Source organism: Hemiscyllium ocellatum, chromosome 20 (genome assembly GCF_020745735.1).
Source record: "Hemiscyllium ocellatum isolate sHemOce1 chromosome 20, sHemOce1.pat.X.cur, whole genome shotgun sequence".
In the NCBI taxonomy this organism is placed as follows: domain Eukaryota; kingdom Metazoa; phylum Chordata; class Chondrichthyes; order Orectolobiformes; family Hemiscylliidae; genus Hemiscyllium; species Hemiscyllium ocellatum.
The window spans coordinates 33104262-33124424 of NC_083420.1; the positions used below are offsets into that span (position 1 = coordinate 33104262).

Consider the following 20163-nt stretch of genomic DNA (forward strand, 5'->3'; position numbering starts at 1 on the left):
GGACTATAACCTGCTGTTGTGTGATTTTTAACTCAGTATTCAACTTTTGCTTTAAAGACTGGAAATACCAAGCCAACTTATCAAACATCTACTTTCTTTGTACCCTCTCCATTATTCCAGTGTTAGTATTAGGCCTCTTGATCAGCATCTTATTTCCTTTCCTGCTCACCCTTTGTTCAGGAGACTCTATTTCTTGGATGAAAACACTTCTTTCTCCCTATGCCCAGAATTTCCTCATTAACCGAAATTTCCAGTTACTCACCATATCCATTTCACTCTCTGCAAGAGTCCTTCACCCTGACCCTGTGGTTTGAACAAACCCTTTTTTACAGAGAGCTTGGATGAGTCATTTGTTGTTCTTAACTTCCTGATACAGTAATCAACACCTAATTTAGGTATGCAATTTCACGTTTGATAGGCAATTGTTTGTTTAACTATACAATTTTAACTTCCTTTACATGTTATTCATTCAAGGTTGGATTCTGCCTTTTACTTTATAATTAAACTAGCAAAAAATTTAACAGCTGAATTCTCAGTTACTCACTCTGCCTCAGTCTCCTCTCCTACAAGTATGTGGTTCGTGCTTTACAACCTATCAGATGTACTGCACTAAGTTTGCTTCACCAGAATTTCCCTCCCTGTAATCTTGATCACCAAAGGAATCGGGCAGCAGGTGCATGGAAAACCATCAACAATTAGTTCTACACCAAATCATAAAAATCCAGATTCACCAGACATGTATCATTATTTCTTGCTTGTGACGGAGTTAATTTATGAAATTATGCAGCTAACACCTTCTTGGATGTATCTTCACCACATGGGCTGGAGCAAATCACCTCTCAAACATTCCAGAAACAAGTAATGAAATAAACTGGATATCAGTTAGTCACTTGCCCTTCTGAGCAGAGGAAAGCAAGGAGAAAGAAGGAGAAAAGGAACATTGTTATACCAACGTCAGGTTTGCAAAGCCTTACCTGGAGCAAAGGGCACTGCCATTGGTGCGGATGTGATACAGGCTGGGTTGCAGACCATTCTCTGGGGCCTTTCTCTTTCCTTTGTGAATAATGAATTTCCTTTTGAAATGAGAAAGGAACTTCAGGTTCTCCTGCTGCTGGGTCATCCGCACCACCTGATGGACAAAAATTAATCCATTTGTTTTTTGTTTCCTCCCTTGCATTTTCAAGCCCAATACAACATCCCCACTACATACCTGCATGGTTCCAGCAGCAATACACATGACTGCTCCTACTTCTCTTCAGATCTTGTAATAAGGTTGGAGGGTGGGCACAATACTTTTAATTGAAGCTATATAGCTATACAAAACCTTACAGTACCATTGCCCTGCCTTTTAGGAAATAAAACAGACAATATATACCCAGTCAGATCTCTGCATGATCCCAATTCCACACCAGTGTTCTACTCTCAACTGCCTTAGAAAACTAGTCTTATGGGTCAGTTAGCTCAGTTGGCTGGAAGACAGTTTCCAAAGCACAGTGATGGCAATAGCATGTACTGGCTGAAGTCATCATCAGCCGTCTCCCTCTCATGAGAGAGCAACCTATGATCCTCTCAGATCATGGTAACTTCACTTCAGTCTGTTGTATCAAACCAATAGAATAGAGGACTCTCATCACTTCAGCTTTGAATCAGACTACAATGAAAGCATATTCACTCCATCCAACCCTGCAAAGTGTTCCAGATTAAAACCAGTGGACGTAAGGCAGAACCGTACCATTAGTCAATGCCAGAAACACTTCACTCGTAATTTTTGGGCATGTTCTCGCTGTCACAATACACCACCAGAGCTGCAGCCCACTGCTAGTATAACAGGAACAGTTTTGTATCTGTAACACTGACTGTAAGCCCCTCAAGAGACTCAGCTTCAAGTGGACAAATCAACCTCCTGCTAATTAGTACCTATAAATCACCTCCTGCTCCATGAATCACCATGATCAAAAGTGACTCAGTTGTAATACCACTGACAAGGCCTAAATGACACAGCTGCCAGATTGGACTTTGGCAGTTGGTGAAAGAGGAAATGAAAAAAGTAACATACATGTCCATGTTTTCTCTTATCTAGGACATAATGAGCAAGAGTAACCACCATATGGTCTTGAGAGACTAAGTCTCCTCTTCACAGTGAAGGTGCCTTTCACCGTATTATATGGCACAACCACTATTTAAGTGGGGTAGGTCCAGCAGGCAAAACCTGGTGTCACTGTGTGCCATTAGCAGAATTATATTCCACTATAAATCTATAACTTAATTTATTTATATTATTTAATTTTATAATGTGGGCATTGATTGCAAGGCTAGAATTTCTTGCTCATCCCTAGATGCCAGAGAATGTGGTGGTGAGCCACCTTCCTGAACTGATACTATCTGTGGAATGACGGTATTCCCAAGAGCTGCCAGGCAAGGTGCTCTAGGATTTTGATCAGGTGATGATAAAAGAACACTACAAGACAGGATGACAAGCTTACTGGATGACAAGAATAGATGCTTTCTTAATATCCGTTATCCTTAATTTTCCTAGTAGCGGACCTTTTGCTGTATGTGGGCACTACTAACTCATTAAAAAATTGCGAATGGAACCAAGCAGTGTACAGTCAGCATTCTGTGGAAATATACAGGAATCGAGAGGAGAAAATGTCGTCAATGCCTGATGCAATAGTTGGTCCAAAAGAAGGTAGCCACTAGAAGCCAAAAACACATCCACAGTATTCATCAGACCAGCTATCTTCAGATGTTTCACTTATGTCTTGATATTCACCTAAAGTGCGACAACTTACTAATAAAGCAGAACACCTTGCCAATGTCAAATGATCAGATATTGATGCAATCTGCACCCACACACGAACAATACCAGGACCATATTAAGATTTCAGCTGCTAAGTGACAAGTATCATTTTTTTTCTACATGATCCCCAGGAAATGACCATCTTCAACGGTGACGTGGAGGTGTTAGTGTTGGACTGGGGTGGATAGTCAAAAATCACAAGATACCGGGTTATAGTCCAACAGGTTTATTTGAAAGTGCAAGCTTTCGGGCTCCGAACACTTGCATTTTCAAATAAACCTATTAGACTATGATCCAGTGTCAAGTGATTTGTGACCATCTTCAACAAGACAGAGTTTAACCATCTCCCATAATATTCATGGCGTTTGCATCTCCAAGCAATATCTTGGGGATCACCACTGACCACTATTCAGGGCAAAGCAATGTGCTTATTTGGAATTCCATCGCTGTAGTGTCAGATTCATACAACACAGAAAAAGACTCTTTGGTACAACCAGTCCATGCTAACCATAATCCAAAACTAAAACTAGTCTCAACTGGTCTATGCTTGGCCCATTTCTCTCCAAACATTTCTTACTTACGTGCTTATCTAAGCTGTCTTTTAAATGTTATAACTGTACCTGCACTCACCATTTCCTCTGGAAGTTCATTTTATACACAAACCACCCTCAACATGAAAAAGTTGCTGCTCAGGTCTTTTTTAAAATCCTTCTCTTCTCACCTTAAAAATATGCCCCATATTTTTGAGATCCCCCATCCTAGGGAAAAGACACATGCCATTCATCATATCTGGACCAGTCATGATCTTATAAACATCTATAAAAGGTGCAAACTCTCCATGAATCTCAACCTCCTATGCTCCAGTGAAAAATGTCCAAATCTACCCAGGTGCTCCTTATAACTCAAACACTCCACCCTCATCAACATCCTGGTAATCTATTTTGAACCCTCACTAGCTTAATCAATCCTTCTTCCAATAGGGCAATCAGAATTTGACACGTTACTCCTAAAGAGGCCTGACCAACATCCTTTACAACCTCAACACAGCATCCTAACCCTTATACTCAAAAGGTCTGAGCAATAAAGGCAAATGTGCTAAAACACTTTCTTAACAACCCTATCTATATGTGACGTACACTTCAAAAGAATTATGTACTTGAACCCGAGGTCTCTGTTCAATACTACCCAAGGCCCTACTTCTAATTGTAGAAGTTGTACCTTCGCTTATTTTACCAAAATATAATCTCTTGCATTTATCCACATTAAACTCCATCTGCCACTCCTCAGTCCATTGACCTAATTGATCAAGATCTGTTTGTAATCTCAGATAACCTTCTTCACTACCAACTATACCACCAACCTTGGTGTCTCTGCCATCTTGCTAACCACGCTTTCTCTATTCTTACCTAAATCATTTATATAAATGGCAAACAACAGTGGACCCAGCACCAATCCCCATGGAGCACCACTGATCACAGGCCTCCAGTCTGGAAAAAAAAACCTTTGTCTCCTACCATCAAGTCAATTTTATATCCAATTGGCAAGCTCTACATAACCTAGCCTTACTAATTTATCTACCATGTGGATTTTGCCAAAAGCTTTACAAAATTCCACGTAGAAGTCTATCGTTCTGCCCTCAATCCTTTTGAGTATGTCCGCAAAAAACTCAATCAAGTTTGTGGTCACAATTTCCCATGCACAAAGCCACGCTGATTATCCCCAATCAACTCTTCCCTCATCAAATGCATGCAAATCCTGTCCCTCAGAATCCTCTCCAACAACTAACCACTGACATAAGGCTCACACATCTGTAGTTCCCAGGCTCCTCCTTCCAGTCTTTCTTAAATAAAGGCACAACATTGCTCTCCAGCCCTCCGGCTCCTCACCTATGGCTATAAATGATACAACATCTCTGTTAGTGGACCTGCGATTTCTTCCCTGACTTCGCACAATATCCTTTGATACACTTGATCAGAGCCTGGAGATTTATCCATCTTTGTTTTTTTAAAGACCTCCAGCACTTCCCTCTTCCATATGTTTTCAAGACATCAATATTTATTTTCCCAAGTTCCCTAGCCTCCATTCATTTTTCCACAGGAAAACCTGATGTAAATATTCATTTCGTATCTCCCCATCTCCTGTGGTTTAACATAGACAACCTGCAGTGTAACCTGCAAGTGGAATATGCTACTGGCACTGTACATCAACAGTGGAGAGAGGAACATGGGTGTGCATGGTCGACTAATTAGTAAAGTCAGATCACATGGGATTCAGGGAGAGTTTGCCAACTGGATATAAAATTGGCTTGATGATAGGAGACAAAGGCTGGTGACCGAGAGTTGTTTTTCGAACTGGAGGCCTGTGACCAGCAATATCCCACAAGGATTGGTACTGGGCCCACTTTTGTTTGTCACTTATATCAATGATTTGGATGAGAATATAGGAGGCATGGGTGGGAAGTTTGTGGAGGCCACCAAAATTAGTGGTACAATGAAGGTTATCTAAGGTTACAAAGGGATCCTGATCAATTGGACCAAAGGGCAGAGGAGAGGTAGATGGAGTTTATTTTGGATAAATGCAAGGTGTTGCACTTTGGTAAAACAAACAATAGCAGAATTTATATGGTTAATGGTAGGGTCCTGGGTAGTGTTGTTGAACAGAGACCTGGGGTTCAGGTACATAGTTCATTGAAAGTTGCATTACAGGTAGACAGGGAGGCTAAGGCAGCATTTAGCATGTTTGCTTTCAGTGCTAAGATCATTCAGTTATAGAAGTTGGGATAGTCATGTTGAGGATGTTGAGAGACCACTTTTGGAGTACAGTTTACAGTTCTGGTCACCCTTCCATAGAAAATATATTATTAAGATGGAGAAGGTTCAGAAAAGATTTACCTGTACCACTTTGAATTACAAGGGTAGGCTGAAACCTTTTTCACTGTAACATAGGAGGTTGAGGGGTGACCTTTTTGAGGTTTATGAAATCATGGGGGGCATAAACAAAGGTGAATATCAAAGGTTTTTTTCCCTCATGTGGTAAAGTTCAAAAGTAGGGGGCATATTTTTAAGCTTGAGAGGAGAAAGATTTGTAAAAAGACCCAAGGGGCAACTTTTTCTACAGAGGGTAGTTCATGTGTGGAATGAACTGCCAGAGCAAGTCATACTTACAACTTTTAAAAAACATTTGGATAGGTACATGAATAGGAATGGTTTAGAGGTATATGGGCAAAATGTAGGCATGTGGGACTAGTTTATTTGGGAAACTTGGTCAACTTGGACCAAAGGTGCTGTATGAGTCCACAGCATTGGCTATTTCCCAAACTTGTAATCTCCACCACCTGTAAGGACGAGAACCAGATGGTGCATGGGAACACCTTCACTTCCAAGTTCCCCTGACAAGTCACATAATACAATGACTTGAAAACACATTGCTATTCTTTCATTTTCAGTGAGTCTAAATCCTGAAACACTCTACCTACCAGATCTCAGAGTACCTTCACCAAACAGTTCAAGAATGACTCATTGTCACCTCCTCAAAAGCAAGTAATGATAGGCAACAGTTGCGAGAGATACCTGCCAGATTATGGAAAAGAGCACAGCTGGCTTGTCTTAGAATCGCCAGACCATAAGATGCCCCTTGAACCTTGAGGGCTAATGTCATTAGAAGAGAGACAAGAGCAAAAGAAAACACCATAGGCAAGGAAAAATCACGTCTTTATAACCTTTTAAACTTGCTCTGATAGATAAATCTAACTATGAAAACATTTTGTACCGTTTCGTATTGAGAACACACAACCCTTTACCTCTAGCTTGCCAGGGAAAAGGCTCTCAAATTTCTTCTGCAGACTGAAGGTGAAAGTTAACCATCCCATGTTGGAAGCCTCACGGCCCTGCCAGAAGTACACCACACACTGGAAGTCTTCCTCTTGTTGTTTTTCTTCTTCATCTCCATCCTCTTCCATCTTCTCTTTATCTTTCTGATCATCTTCATACTCCATTGGAACCCAGTACCTGAAGCAAACCAAAAGAACCATAATAACTATCAACAGACATGGCAGGGAGTGTGGGTGGGGTACAGGAAAGAGACAGCAGACTTCACTCAATGCAAGAGGTTTCAAATGAATCGAGATTGATAAATTGCTCGTACATGCAGCTAATGGGCTGAACTAGAAGCAAGTACACACATGTAACAATTCAATTAAGGACTTCAGATAGTATTAATAAATTATCAAACTTCCAACTTGCAGTTCGAGATCAGAGACTTAAATGAATGCTTTCCAGCTAAACAATTAATAAAAACACAAAGTTAAATTTTCCGAGGAATGGCAACCACAGTTCCATTTTTCTAGCCCAAACTTCAATTCAGGACTGTTTAAAAATATAGGCATACTTGTACCTTCTAGTGTAGGATCAGTTCTGGAAGCAAACCACATTTATTTTTTAAACAGTGATAACCACTATATTTTAGGGGATAAAAGATCTAAAAAAAAATCTTTGACCAGGAGAGTAAGTACAGGAATGGAGCAGGCATACAGATAGATGAGTGGTAGGTCAGCAGGTGGGTGAGGGATTTAGAGTGGCAGGCCAGTGGAGGAAGACAGTAGGATAGCAAAATGGGTGACAGAGCAAGGATGGCAGATGGGTGTGTGTGTAGACTGGCACAGAAGCCATGATGGGTTCAGGTGGCATGTGGATAAGGCTGTGAGAGCCTGACTAGCGGGGAGCAAATGTCAGTTGGCCAGGAGTCAGGTTATTGGACATTTTGGCAAGGGTAGAGGCAGTTTTAATTCTCCCTGATCTTTTCCAGTTAACCATTGAGAAAAGCAAGTGGGTACACCCCTAAAGTCTCTGAATGTAACTTGAGAATTGAGTGTGTTTTCAGAGGATTCCAGATAGCAGTTCCATCAGAAGTATAGATCATTCAGTTACCCTGTACTCAGCTCTGTCAGACTTCCAAGGGGTCCTACTGTGCATGTCTGGCTCAGTCTAGTTTCAGACTTTTAGGAGGCCCAAAGACCTGGACTGAATTGTGGTTGTGTAGTTATCTAGACTAATACTTAACTCCATTCAACTAGTTACCTGCAAAGAAAGACATAGCAATCCTGAGTGTAAAAATGACCAAAATCTTCTTCAGGAAGGCGCGCAAATTTCTTGCCTTCAAGCACAAAGCCTTCCATTCCATCTAGGTCCTCATTCCACTCCTCCATTAGTTGCTCAGCCTGAAATTAGAAACCACGTTGAAAAAGCTGCATCTCAACTCCACAGGCAATTGGGGTGTGGCCTTTATTTCCAGGGCGTGGAATACAAATATGCTACAGTTGTGTGATGTGCTGATTAAATTGAATTTTGAGTATTGTGCACAATTCTGGCTACACCATCTCAAGATCAATGTATTAGAGGAAGTACAGTTCAGATATCGAGTCTAAAGAGATTAACCTTAGAGTATAAATTGCATAGACAAGAGTTTCATTGAGTAGAGAAGATTAGGGATGAATTAATAGAATTATAGAAACACTACAATGCAGATTGAGAGAGGTGCCATTTGGCCCATCGAATCTACACTGACACTCCAAAGAGCTTCCCACCCAGAAAAAGCTGACATATTTTTCAATTAATTCAAGTAATTTCTATAAATCTCAATACCTTCGAAATATTGCTGCCACAATTGAAAGGGTACAGAATTAACATAGAAATTAGTCAGTCTTACTCTAATCAAACAGTGAACTCCTCAAGCCTGTTCCACTCTTCATTAGTTCATGACTCATCCATATCTCAATTCCATTTACCCATTATGGATCTATACCCTTTTATATTCTTAAAAAGTCTCCATCTCCACTTTGAACTTTTCATTGTAGTTTCTATTTTTGACCACTGTTTGTCGGAAAGGAAGCTCCACATTTCCACAACTGTTTGAACAACTGGTTCCCAGCATCACCTCAATAGCATAGCTCCAATTTTAGATTTATTCCTGTTGCTGTCAACTCCTGGAGAAAGTTACCTTTGTCTATCCTATCAAATCCCATATCTTAAACAGCTCAATTTAACAGCTCAAGGGGTGGCACAGTGGTTAGTACTGCTGCCACAAAACACCAGGGACCCAGGTTCAGTTCCAGTCATGGGTGACTGTCTGTACAGAGTTCGCATGTTCTCCCTGTGTCTGCATGGGTTTCCCATACGGTCTGGTTTTCATCCACAGTCCAAAGATGTGCAGTTTATGTGGATTGGTCATGCTAAACTGCCCTGTAGGCTAGGTGGGTAAGTCATGGGGATGGGATGGGTCTGGGTGGGAAGCTCTTTGGAGTGTCAGTGTAGATTCGATGGGCCAAATGGCACCTCTCTCAATCTGCATTGTAGTGTTTCTATAATTCTATTAATTCATCCCTAATCTTCTCTACTCAATGAAACTCTTGTCTATGCAATTTATACTCTAAGGTTAATCTCTTTAGCCTCGATATCTGAACTGTACTTCCTCTAATACATTGATCTTGAGATGGTGTAGCCAGAATTGTGCACAATACTCAAAATTCAATTTAATCAGCACATCACACAACTGTAGCATATTTGTATTCCACGCCCTGGAAATAAAGGCCACACCCCAATTGCCTGTAGTGATTCGTTGTGCCAATCCACAAAGATCAATACTTACTTTTTCCCTGAAATATTTGGAAAATTGATTAAAATTGTGAAAAGTCTGTGCGATTCATTTTCAGGTTATCCTCAAAAACTAGGCCATACAGCTTCTTTACCCTGATTCATCATTTAATGAGACCATGGCTGGCTCATGACCACAAACCCATTTTCATGCCCAACTTCCTCATCACTTGATTCCCTTAAAGAGTCAAAACATATTGTGATTTCAAGTTGGAGTACACCTAACCACTCAGCTCCTGATGTTATTATAGTCTTAGTTCATATTTGAGCAAAGGTTTAATTCCAGAGAGGAAGTGAAAGTGGCTGCACTTGACATCAAGGCCACATTTAACTGAGCATGGCATCAAGGAGCGCTAGCAAAACTGAAAGCAACAGCAAGCCAGGGTAAAACTCTGCTGGTTGGAGGCATCCTGGAATAAAAATCAGATGGTTTTAGTTGTTGAAGATCAGTCATCTCTGCTCCAGAACATCTGTACTCGTCATTCCTCAGGATTGTATCCTAGGCCCAACCATCTTCAACTGTTTTTTAACAATCATATTTACATCATAATGTCAGAAGTTGGAATGTTCATTGATAACTGAACAAGGTCAGCACCTTTCACAACTCCTGAAATACTGAAGTAGTCCATATCCAAATGCAGTGACACCTGGACAAAATTCAGGTTTGGTTTTAAAAGTGACTTCCAACAACTGAATCTAACCATCACTCCTTCAAATGGTATTAGTATACTCCACTGTCAACATCATGGGGTTACCATTGATGAGAAACTAAACTGGACTAGCCATGTTGAAGGTCAGGCAGCATCCAAGGAGCAGGAGAATCGACATTTCGGGCATAAGTCCTTCTTCAGGGCTTTTGCCCGAAACGTCGATTCTCCTGCTCTTAGGATGCTGCCTGACCTGCTGCGCTTTTCCAGCAACACATTTTTCAGCTCTGATCTCCAGCACCTGCAGTCCTCACTTTCTCCCAGGCATGTAAAAACCAGCTCTCAACAGCAGGTCAGAAGAATACTGCAATAAATAATTCACCTCCTCACTCCCCAAAGCTTGCCCACCATCTAGAAGGCACAAGTCAGGAGTGAAAGAATACACACCACTTGCCTGGATGAGTACAAGTCTAACAACACTAAACAAGCTTGACACCATTCAGCCTGCTTGATCGACACCATATCCATAAACATCTACTCCCTCCATGAGGGACATCAGGTAGCAGCAGCACATACCGTCTCCAAATACACTCCAAACATTCATCAAGGTCTCTAGACAGCACCTGCCAAAACTACAAGCACAAGCGTATAGAAGAACAAGGACAGAAGACACAGGGAAACACCACTATACGCAAGTTGCCCTCCAAGCCATTCACCGGAGTTGAACCTTGAGTTGAAAATATATTGCCATTACACCAGTGTCGATGGGCTATAGTCCTGGAATTGCTTTCAACAGCATTGCAAGTATACATACACCAAATGGACAACAGCAATTCAAGGTGCCAGCCACCACCATCTTCTGAAGGGCAACTAGGGATGGGCCAGGAATATCAACATCCCATGAATGAATTTTAAAAAAACACACCGACCCTGGTTAGTTATTAGCTCAACCCAAAAGGATTCTACTCACTGCCCCTTTGTACCAAGATCCTTCCCCAACTTGTCCGAACCTACCCTTTATTTTCTGGTCTAGTCCGTTCCATTCCAACATTTCAATTTTGTCTGCCTTATTGAAATATCAAGACCTAAATTTTATTTATTCACGTTTTTAAAAATTCATTTTCGTGGGATATGGGTGTTGTTGGCTGACCAGCATTTATTGCCCATCCCTAGTTGCCCTTGAGAAGGTGGTGGTGAGCTGCCTCCTTGAACTACTGCAGTCCACCTGCAGTGGGTTGACCCACAATACCATTAGAGAGAGAATTTCCAGATGTTGACCTAGCAAGTGAAAGACTGCCAATATATTTCTAAGTCAAAATGGTGAGTGGCTTGGAACGGAACTTGAAGGTGGTGGTGTTCCGCTTCATCTGTTGCCCTTGCCCTTCTAGATGGAAGTGGTCCTGAGTTTGGAAGATACAATCTGAGGATCTTTGGTGAAATTCACAATCTTGGTCAGAAATTTGGCTAATTTTAGAAGGCATTGACTAAACCATTAGGAAAGGTTGCATTCCCATCATCATCCTTAATGAACAGTTTTTAAAAGCTAAATTGAAAAATGATGGGTGTAGGGCAAACCAGGATGCTCAACACTACAACCAGTGATTAGGCTACAAACAAGTGTTTGATATAACGCTTGAACTGTCACAAAACTCTGACACTGAACCTTATAGTTACAATTTCCTCTTGCAAAATAACTTTAGTGCCTATGGAATTAATTCCAGAAGGAAGCAGCACTGAATGCAAAAATTGACGGTGGTGTAGCCTAGCAATGAGTTATTGATGAAATCACTGGAGTCAGGCTCCTTTTGATAAATCTACTTTTTAACCTAAACGCTTCAATGGGATCACTCGCTTCCTGTAGTTTTAAGTGCAATGACATCCAATACCTCAGAAAGTGGCATTGGTGGCTGTCGTGGCAGAAATAAGGCAGTCAGATCTGCTTTAATCTGGTCTCCCTTCTCTGCGTCCTTCTTCACTTTCCCCATAAGACCTTCTCGCTTCAGCACAGTCTCCGCGTTTCTTGTATAGTCCACCTTCAGGACATCATCCCAGTTACGGAATTTAGATTTAAACACCTAGTTACAAACAATAGGTCATATTTGTTAGAAAACAGAATCATTAATATAATTTAATCAAAAGCAAGAGAACATTAATCGATCAGCAATCGAGCACAGGAAGCATCCTGCACAATTTTCACATTCCAATTTTTTAGTTCACTCAGATGATCCAGAATCTCAAAATAGCTAAGTCATCATCTCATCTTCCTTCCACAACCTATGTATGATTAAACTCAAAGCTTGCTGTCATTTAACTCATTTTTGGCTACAGACGTTCTACTATAAACGTGATAGTTCAGTTCCTCTGCAACCTTATGCTATAGAAAATCACACTATGGAATACTGCTGTAGGAATCGCACTATAGAAGAATGCGCTATAGAAAACCTACTTTTCACGTTCTGCAGAAAATGTGTGTTATGTAAACAACGTCCACAATTATAGCCAGTTTATGCTGACAAAACTCACTTTATACAAGAACGAGTTAATTGTATTTAAACAACATGAAATAGTGGCCCATTTAATTCCTGCACATTCCTAATAGTAACCCAAAGCCAGGTTTCCTACTTGACATTCTGTCCCCTCCAGGTTCCGGATAACAATGGCATGCTTGGGGCGGTGCAACATGCCACACAACTCCTGCCCCAGTTTCAGGGCTGCAGCTCTGACCAATCGAGGAGATTTGCGTCCAATCCAAATGAAAACATCTGACCAACAATCAAGAATATAGACAGATCGTGTATCCAAAAGACTCTGGACCTGAAACGAAAAGGGAAACTGTGCTCAAATGACTTACCGAATGACACTAATAAATCAGGATATCAGTTTTAGCTGGACAATCAAATAGATTTAATTGCATAACAACCAAGCTGGGTATTAAACACAAAATCAATCATTCACTATTAAACCCCATACAGAATTCAACACCCATATGAAGAGTTACTGTACCAGTCTCAGTTCTGGCAGCAGATCAACTTTTGGCTTCACTTTGTGCTCTACGGAGAGTTTATAATTAATCTGAGGAAGCTCCAGGTATCCAAGACCCAAGCCAACCTAAAGAAACAACAAATATTTATTTTTGAAACATGCATTGTACGAGTTGTTCTAGAGTTTAGTGCAGGAACATTCAGACAAAACTGATCTCAGGGAGGCAACAGCCTAATGGTATTATCAATGGACTGGCAATCCAGAGACACAGGTAATGGTCTGGGAATCCAGGTTCAAAAACCACTACGGCAGATGGTGGAATTTGAATTCAGTCTAAATGATGATCTTGAATCCATGGTCAATTACTGGAAAAATCTACCTGGTTCACTAATGTCCTTAGGGAAGGAAATTGCCATCCTTACCTGCTCTGGAATATGCAACTTCAGACCAACAGCAGTGTGGTTGTCTTATCTGTCCTCTGTGCAATTAGGATGGGCAACAAATTCTGGCCCAGCCAGTGATGCCCTCATCTTGTGAATAATTTCTTTTCAAAACATGCCACTGCTTTCCTTAAACCATCAAAAAATGTACCTGAATGAGACAACACCATCGTATTTCAATTCACTATCTAAAATATTTCAAGCTTCCCTGGTATAAATAAGAGGTTACTCTGAACATTTTACACTGATGCTCTTTCGGCCTCGGGCTACTGTGTTTAGGGTACTGTAGTTTCATCAGCCCTCATTTCCGAAACTAAGAAAAAAAAGCTATGTATTATATTAGGAGAGTACAGTGCAAAAAATACTGACGTTTCATCTGCAATCTCTATAAAAACAAAGCAAATTCTTTGTTTCAACGACCTTGTAAAGCTTAGGCCGCACTGGCTTAAAATCGTCCATCACATGACATTTAATCTCCTCAGGTTGTCCTCCCAATGCCTCCCAGAATTCTGGTGTCTCTTGATTTTGTATTAGTTGTATTATCTCTGCATTTCCTTTTCTCTCATTTTTATTTATCTTTTCAGCAAACAGTCTGAAAGACAGGAAAATCTGATTACAAAACACTTCAGGTAAAACATTTCCACATGCTGAACAACTATTCTCAAACATTGGCGAACCAAGACTTCATAATGGGTATGCTGCCTTTGAATCTAAAAATATAATAAAGCTAACAGTATGACAACCTTAGTGATTCATCAGCATTCTGTCTCTAAAATACTTTGCATTGGCTGACAAATAAAAAATTTGGAAAGACCATTTGGGCCTATTCAATTTATCCAGTCCACAACTGAAATATACATCTCATGCCCATAATGCCTTGACATCACTACTATTTCACATATTGTCAACGAATTTGTTAACCCTTTAAAATCACTTAAAATTTGTGAAAGTTCACTTTCTCTGGCTTTACTGGCCTATTTTATCTTGCACATTCTGGGTTCACTTCCTAAATAGAACACCTGACACCCAAAAAAGATTCCCATTAATTGTTTTTCTAGACTGTAAAGTTTAAAATTTTGACAATAATGAAGTTGATCCCCTTTACACCCAAATCAATCCTGGTGCTTCTCTCTTCATTCATTCATGTGCCTATGCATCCTTTGATAGTGATAAAAACTTATACAATACCCTGATGAAGGAATAGTACCTGGCTTTGGTGCTTGCACTGAGTGTGGCCTGGGAGCCTCTCCAGATGTAAACCTCAAGCCCATGATCGAGGAGAAACACAAAGCTAGAAGATAAAAAAAGCATTCACATCCTGAAAAAAAGACAACGATGTAAAGAGAAATCCAAGTATGCCATAGGATATTATTCGGAATGTCACTTTTGATGGATTTAGGTTTAATATCTAATTAAGTGATGCTGCCAGGAGAACTGCTTTTACATTTTAGAACCCTCTACTCAAGTTCAAATGTATTGGAGATCAAGTTATACAACTCACAGCGCAGAAGGCTAATCCCTCTAAACACCACTAGAAGTACTGAGGGAATGAGGTTAAGGGAAATGTGATGGGAAAGGGAAAAGAATAATCTGCAAAATTAGACTATACAATCATGGAAGTTTCATGTCTAACTACTGATCTTTGCTGGTTTAGCCACTATTAGCTAAAGTAGCAGCAGGAAAACTACAACTGTGTTTAACGCCTTGCCATTTTGGAGGGCAGAGACACTTAGCTAAGGTTCCATCTTGACTTTCATTTTGTAACATTTCCAATAAATTACATGTTCATTGTATTGCACGTGAAGAAGAGCAAGACATTAAGGAAAAGTGGATTTCTGTACTTATATATTCTACCAAATGACAAGGGGAAAAAAACTGGAGGGGCAGGAAAGAGTGACAACGAACAAGATGGGAGAGGGGAATTATATTTCCATAATGTATTAGTTCTTCGTTCCCCTTTGTCAAAAGAGGAAAGAAAAACTGGTAATATCAAACCAAGCCACCTGTATTACTTTCCAAAAAGCCACTCCCAATCCAACTCTCCTAAAATGTGTCAACTCTTGCTAGAATGCAGTTATACAGATGCAGCCTGCACCCACAGTGGAAGGTGCCAACCCTTGTTGGATGGAACGCAGTTCCCCATTACTCCATTCCATTCCAAACACCATTTCCACTCACACTCTGAGATGGCTCAGTTACTCATTCTTTATATGAGAATCCAGATAAAAATTACAATTGTATACTATTAGAACTCAGTTTAGTCTCCTGTTCAGCACACTACTGCCATGAGTAAGATGGTAAAGTTGTGCAAGTAAAAGTATGCCCACTTGCATTCTGTAAATTACAACAATGCAGCCAAAAATACTGTCATTCTGAACTGAGAGACTGGAGAGAGTAAAGCAATCACTGATGGCTGCAAGCCCATCTCTGCTAGCAAAGTAATTTCATACCACAAAATAAGAACACAATACAAACTACTAGAGGAACTTCCCTGTATCGTATGAATGTCAATGCCAGTTGGGGCAAAATGATTAAAATACAGTTTTACTGATTAATGAGATGAAGAAGAGAATCACAAATCTAAAGAGCATCAAATACCATCCAACATACCGAGGATCCAGTGATAAGCCTTTAAGTGGAACAGACTCGAGCTTTATGTTCTTTTTCCCATAGCACCGAAATAACCTGTGTGGGGGGAAATAGTTTATAAAAATAGAAGAAGCATGCAAGAATTACAATTACCTATTTTCAAAATACAACAACTGAAAAAAGAAGTTGTGTTCAAGCTTTTGGGAAAGAGACAGACCTTCAAATAAAAATCTTACTGAAGATATTAATAGACACAAAGTAAATTTAAGTGATAGTTTATAATAGGATCAAATGTGTTATTTACTTTGGATTAAATATATCTTATGTTAAAAAATTCAGTTGCTGAGAACAGCAGTGCATATCTGTCTTAAAAAGCAATTTCAGCAATTTAACTGAGTTATCATCTGTAACAGGAAACTGATTCCATGAAAAACATTAGAAGATGCTTACTTAGACATTTTCAAAATGGGAATTAAATACATCAGAGCAACTTAATTGAATTTGATCTCACCTTTTAAACCCACTTGACTTTAAGGCTATACTTAGTTTTGACTCCCACCTCATGTTCAATACCATGGATAGCTATTTATAATAGTTACATTAACATACTAAAACCTTATTTATGCAAAACATAACAGTCTATATGCATCCTCTCCACTAACATTATGAAAACATCCATTTATGCAATTAGGTTATAGATTGGCACATTTAGATTTGAGTTTATGGAGATAAACTGCCAGCTAGGAGACATTATATTCCAAAAGGCCTAAAGCCACAATTATACTATTGTGAATTCAGAACCTAAAACTAGAACCATATTGCATAACATGTTACAACAACAGCTTACAAGCTCCAATGGCCAGATAGTGGTTTGGACAGGGTAGACTGGAGTTGCAGATCATGACTAGTTAGAAACATGCAGCAGTGGTTAGCACTGCTGCCTCACAGTGCCTGGGACCTGGGTTCAACTCCACCTTCAAGCAACTGTCTGTGTTGAGTTTGCAGATTCTCCCAGTGTCTGCATGGATTCCCTCTGGGTGCTCAGGTTTTCCCTCTCAGTCGAAAGATGTGCAGTGTCGGTGGATTCTAAATTTTCCATAATGTCCAGGGATGTGGATTAACCATGGGACATGTCGGGTTAAGAGTTAGCATAGCGGCTGGGTCTGGGTGGACTTAATGGGCTGAATGCGCTGCTTCCACTCTGTGAGGATTCCCATGCTTTGTTCAGAAAATTGAGTTTCCCTCAGGTAATTACCATAGGTATGGAAACCCCAAAAAAAGACCTTGAGACACAGATTTCAGAGGTCCTGACATCACTTCTCCTCAACAATTAAAAAACCTACTTTAACTCCTGGATAACAAGGAAACTAAAACATCCAACTCCCCACTAGTATCCCAATATCCTCTCCCCCTGACAACCAACTCTTATCACCACCCCTCTAACCAGGGCAACCTCCAAATGCCTAGCTCAACACACCTCCAGCCAGCTCAACCCAGCCAATTCCAACAATGCCCAATTTGGGTGGGGGACTGTGCAGATTTCAAGGCTAATTCTTGGATTGATTTCTGCAAATTACTGACAAGGGCTCTCAAGGGAAGAACTAGCAAAAACAGGTATTTTTATGTGTGTGATCAGTGTTGGAATTAGAGTTTTTGACCCTTACTGGCGCTGATTTTCCATTGTCTTTATCCTTCAGTCTGTTGATAATTATAAACTATATCCAGCCTAACAATGAAGGTGAACAACCCTCATTCTCATCATCTGACTCCCTTCATTCTATCCTCTACATTGGAAAGCCAGTTCTTCCCTAAATCCTTTACCTGGTGATGTACTGTGTCTCTTCCACTGTGTAGAAACCACTGGCTGTTCCTCCTTCAATGTAAGCAATATTATCAAATACCTATAGACATCAAAGTAAATATTAAAACCAGCAAAAAAAAGCTTTAATTTAATAGATATAAATTTGACAAAACTGACATCCATACTGAAGTTCGTCTGCAGTGTAACACATCTATCAAGTCCCACTTAAAAGGGAGCAAGTTGCCACAACCCATTTAACAAAATCAAATTGTCAACAGAAGTTGCAAATTAAAACTCAGTTTAATAGTACCAAATTTTTTCACATTATGCTGTGAAATGCTCCAGCAAATGAACTTTTCAAATGAACTGTTCCAGGAACCAAACTATTGAGAAAATATTAAGGGAACTGCAAAGTGCAATTCCTGGAAATTTGAAATAAAACCAGGATTAAAAGGTTTAGGCCTATCCATCAAGGTAATTGCTTGGGTATGTCGTGATGTGCCACAATACCAATGAAACTACCCATCATTAATCTGAACATTCAAAGAGAAGGAAAATACTGGAAGAGGGTGAAAACAAAAAGTATTTAATAGTGAATAATGCATGCTAATCAGAGTGATACAATCCAGATCACTACTGAATCAATTCTGATATCCATATGCAATGCTATACTTAACCAAATACTGACCAAACTAAATTCTTCACTCTCATCACCCATTTCCTCACGGATTGTCCTGCACTGTGCACCTAAAAAATTCCGGAGATTGACAGCATGGATAGCAGCACAAGCTTTTTTATCCATAGTAGCTTCCTGACCAATCCAGTAGAAAATCTGCCAGTTCAATGCACCATTCTCATCAAGGGTTGTCTGCAAAATGAAGTTACACAGAAAAAAAAATGTTCAAAACTGCAAAAGGTTTTTAAGGGGGGCAAGACGTTGAGCATTATTTCCGATATTTGGCAACTCATAACAAAATCAGCATGACCACAAAAACTGAGGGAGCTCAAGACAGCTCCCATCACCTTCTCAGAAGAAAAATTATTAACAAGTCAGTTTTTCAGCTTTATCAATAGAGGAATGAAGATGGGATATGTTAATTATATCAACTAAATTTCTGTATATACAGGTAGAAGACATTTATAGAATGGTTAGTTTATTCATGCTTGATTCTTAGCAATCAGTGAAACCATGGGAGCAGGAATGCATCATTTAATTTAAAATTATCTGTGGATGGAAATATTGTAAGTTTCCTTTGAGGATTTGATATAATGTCTCCTTAAGAGGCTGTCTTTCACTTATGAATTTACTTCAACAAAAGCAAAATATTGTGAATAACAGAAATCTGAAAGAAGAAAAATTTGAAGAAACACGGTAGGTCTGGCATCATCTGTGGAGAGAAAAACAAAGTTAACATTGAGTTCATTATGCCTTCTTTGGAGCTGACCGAAGAGGTGAAAATATTAGGTTTTGCTCCTGTCAACAGCATAACAAACTGAAATGAAGGTTAGGGACAGATTGTTTGGCAAGAAAATTAGAGATCAAAGGACAAAGGCAAAAGAAGGGCGAAGAGAAGAGGGCTAGATCACAGATGTTAATCACAGATCAAAGCCACCTGCAGCTAGTCTCCTTGCTTCTCTAACCTGCCCCTTACCCTACCTTCTGCGCCACTTGCTCCTCCCTGTTTTAAGGTCCGGATTTGCCCAGAGGTGTGTCATAACATGTTTAAGTAAGGTGGTGAAAATAAAATACATCATATGTTCACCTCTCTTGTCAGCTCCATAAGAGAGTAATAATGGACTTGAAATGTTAACTGTTTCATACTCTACAGATAATGTCAGAGCTGATAAGATTTGAGAAGACAGTCAGTCACACAAGGGTTAAGTATATATGTTTTATTCCACGAGTAAGTTGATCCCAAGTAAAGGCGATTGTGGTTTCTTCCCTCAAATGGCTACCAGGAGTTTAACGAGATAGTAAAGAAATATTTCTTGTTTCAGAGTCGGTACAGCACAGAATACCTACCACATGCTGCAGAAACTATGACATAAATGGGAGAATTAAATATTTGAAGTAAGAAGATTTCAAAGAAACTAACTTCTACATAGAGAAAAGAAAAAGAAAATTCTGATTTGATTCTACCTTCAGTTTTGAATGGTGAAGCTATGAAATGAACATAGAACATAGAAAAATACAGCGCAGTACAGACCCTTCAGCCCTCGATGTTGCGCCGACCAAAGCCTACCTAACCTACACTAG

General features: G+C 39.8%; 1 protein-coding gene across 1 annotated transcript in view; it reads right to left on the minus strand.

Annotated features, from left to right (window-relative positions):
• Positions 1-20163, minus strand: part of flii (FLII actin remodeling protein) — a 76728-nt gene that overhangs the window by 12188 nt on the left and 44377 nt on the right. Inside the window, exons 14-24 of the mRNA XM_060840711.1 lie at positions 18595-18774; positions 17927-18006; positions 16127-16201; positions 14724-14807; positions 13937-14108; positions 13098-13202; positions 12717-12908; positions 11981-12169; positions 7876-8015; positions 6600-6807; positions 975-1129 (exon numbers count right to left, since the gene is read on the minus strand). Coding sequence (XP_060696694.1) covers positions 975-1129; positions 6600-6807; positions 7876-8015; positions 11981-12169; positions 12717-12908; positions 13098-13202; positions 13937-14108; positions 14724-14807; positions 16127-16201; positions 17927-18006; positions 18595-18774 — 1580 coding nt within the window. The remainder of the gene's footprint in view (positions 1-974; positions 1130-6599; positions 6808-7875; positions 8016-11980; positions 12170-12716; positions 12909-13097; positions 13203-13936; positions 14109-14723; positions 14808-16126; positions 16202-17926; positions 18007-18594; positions 18775-20163) is intronic.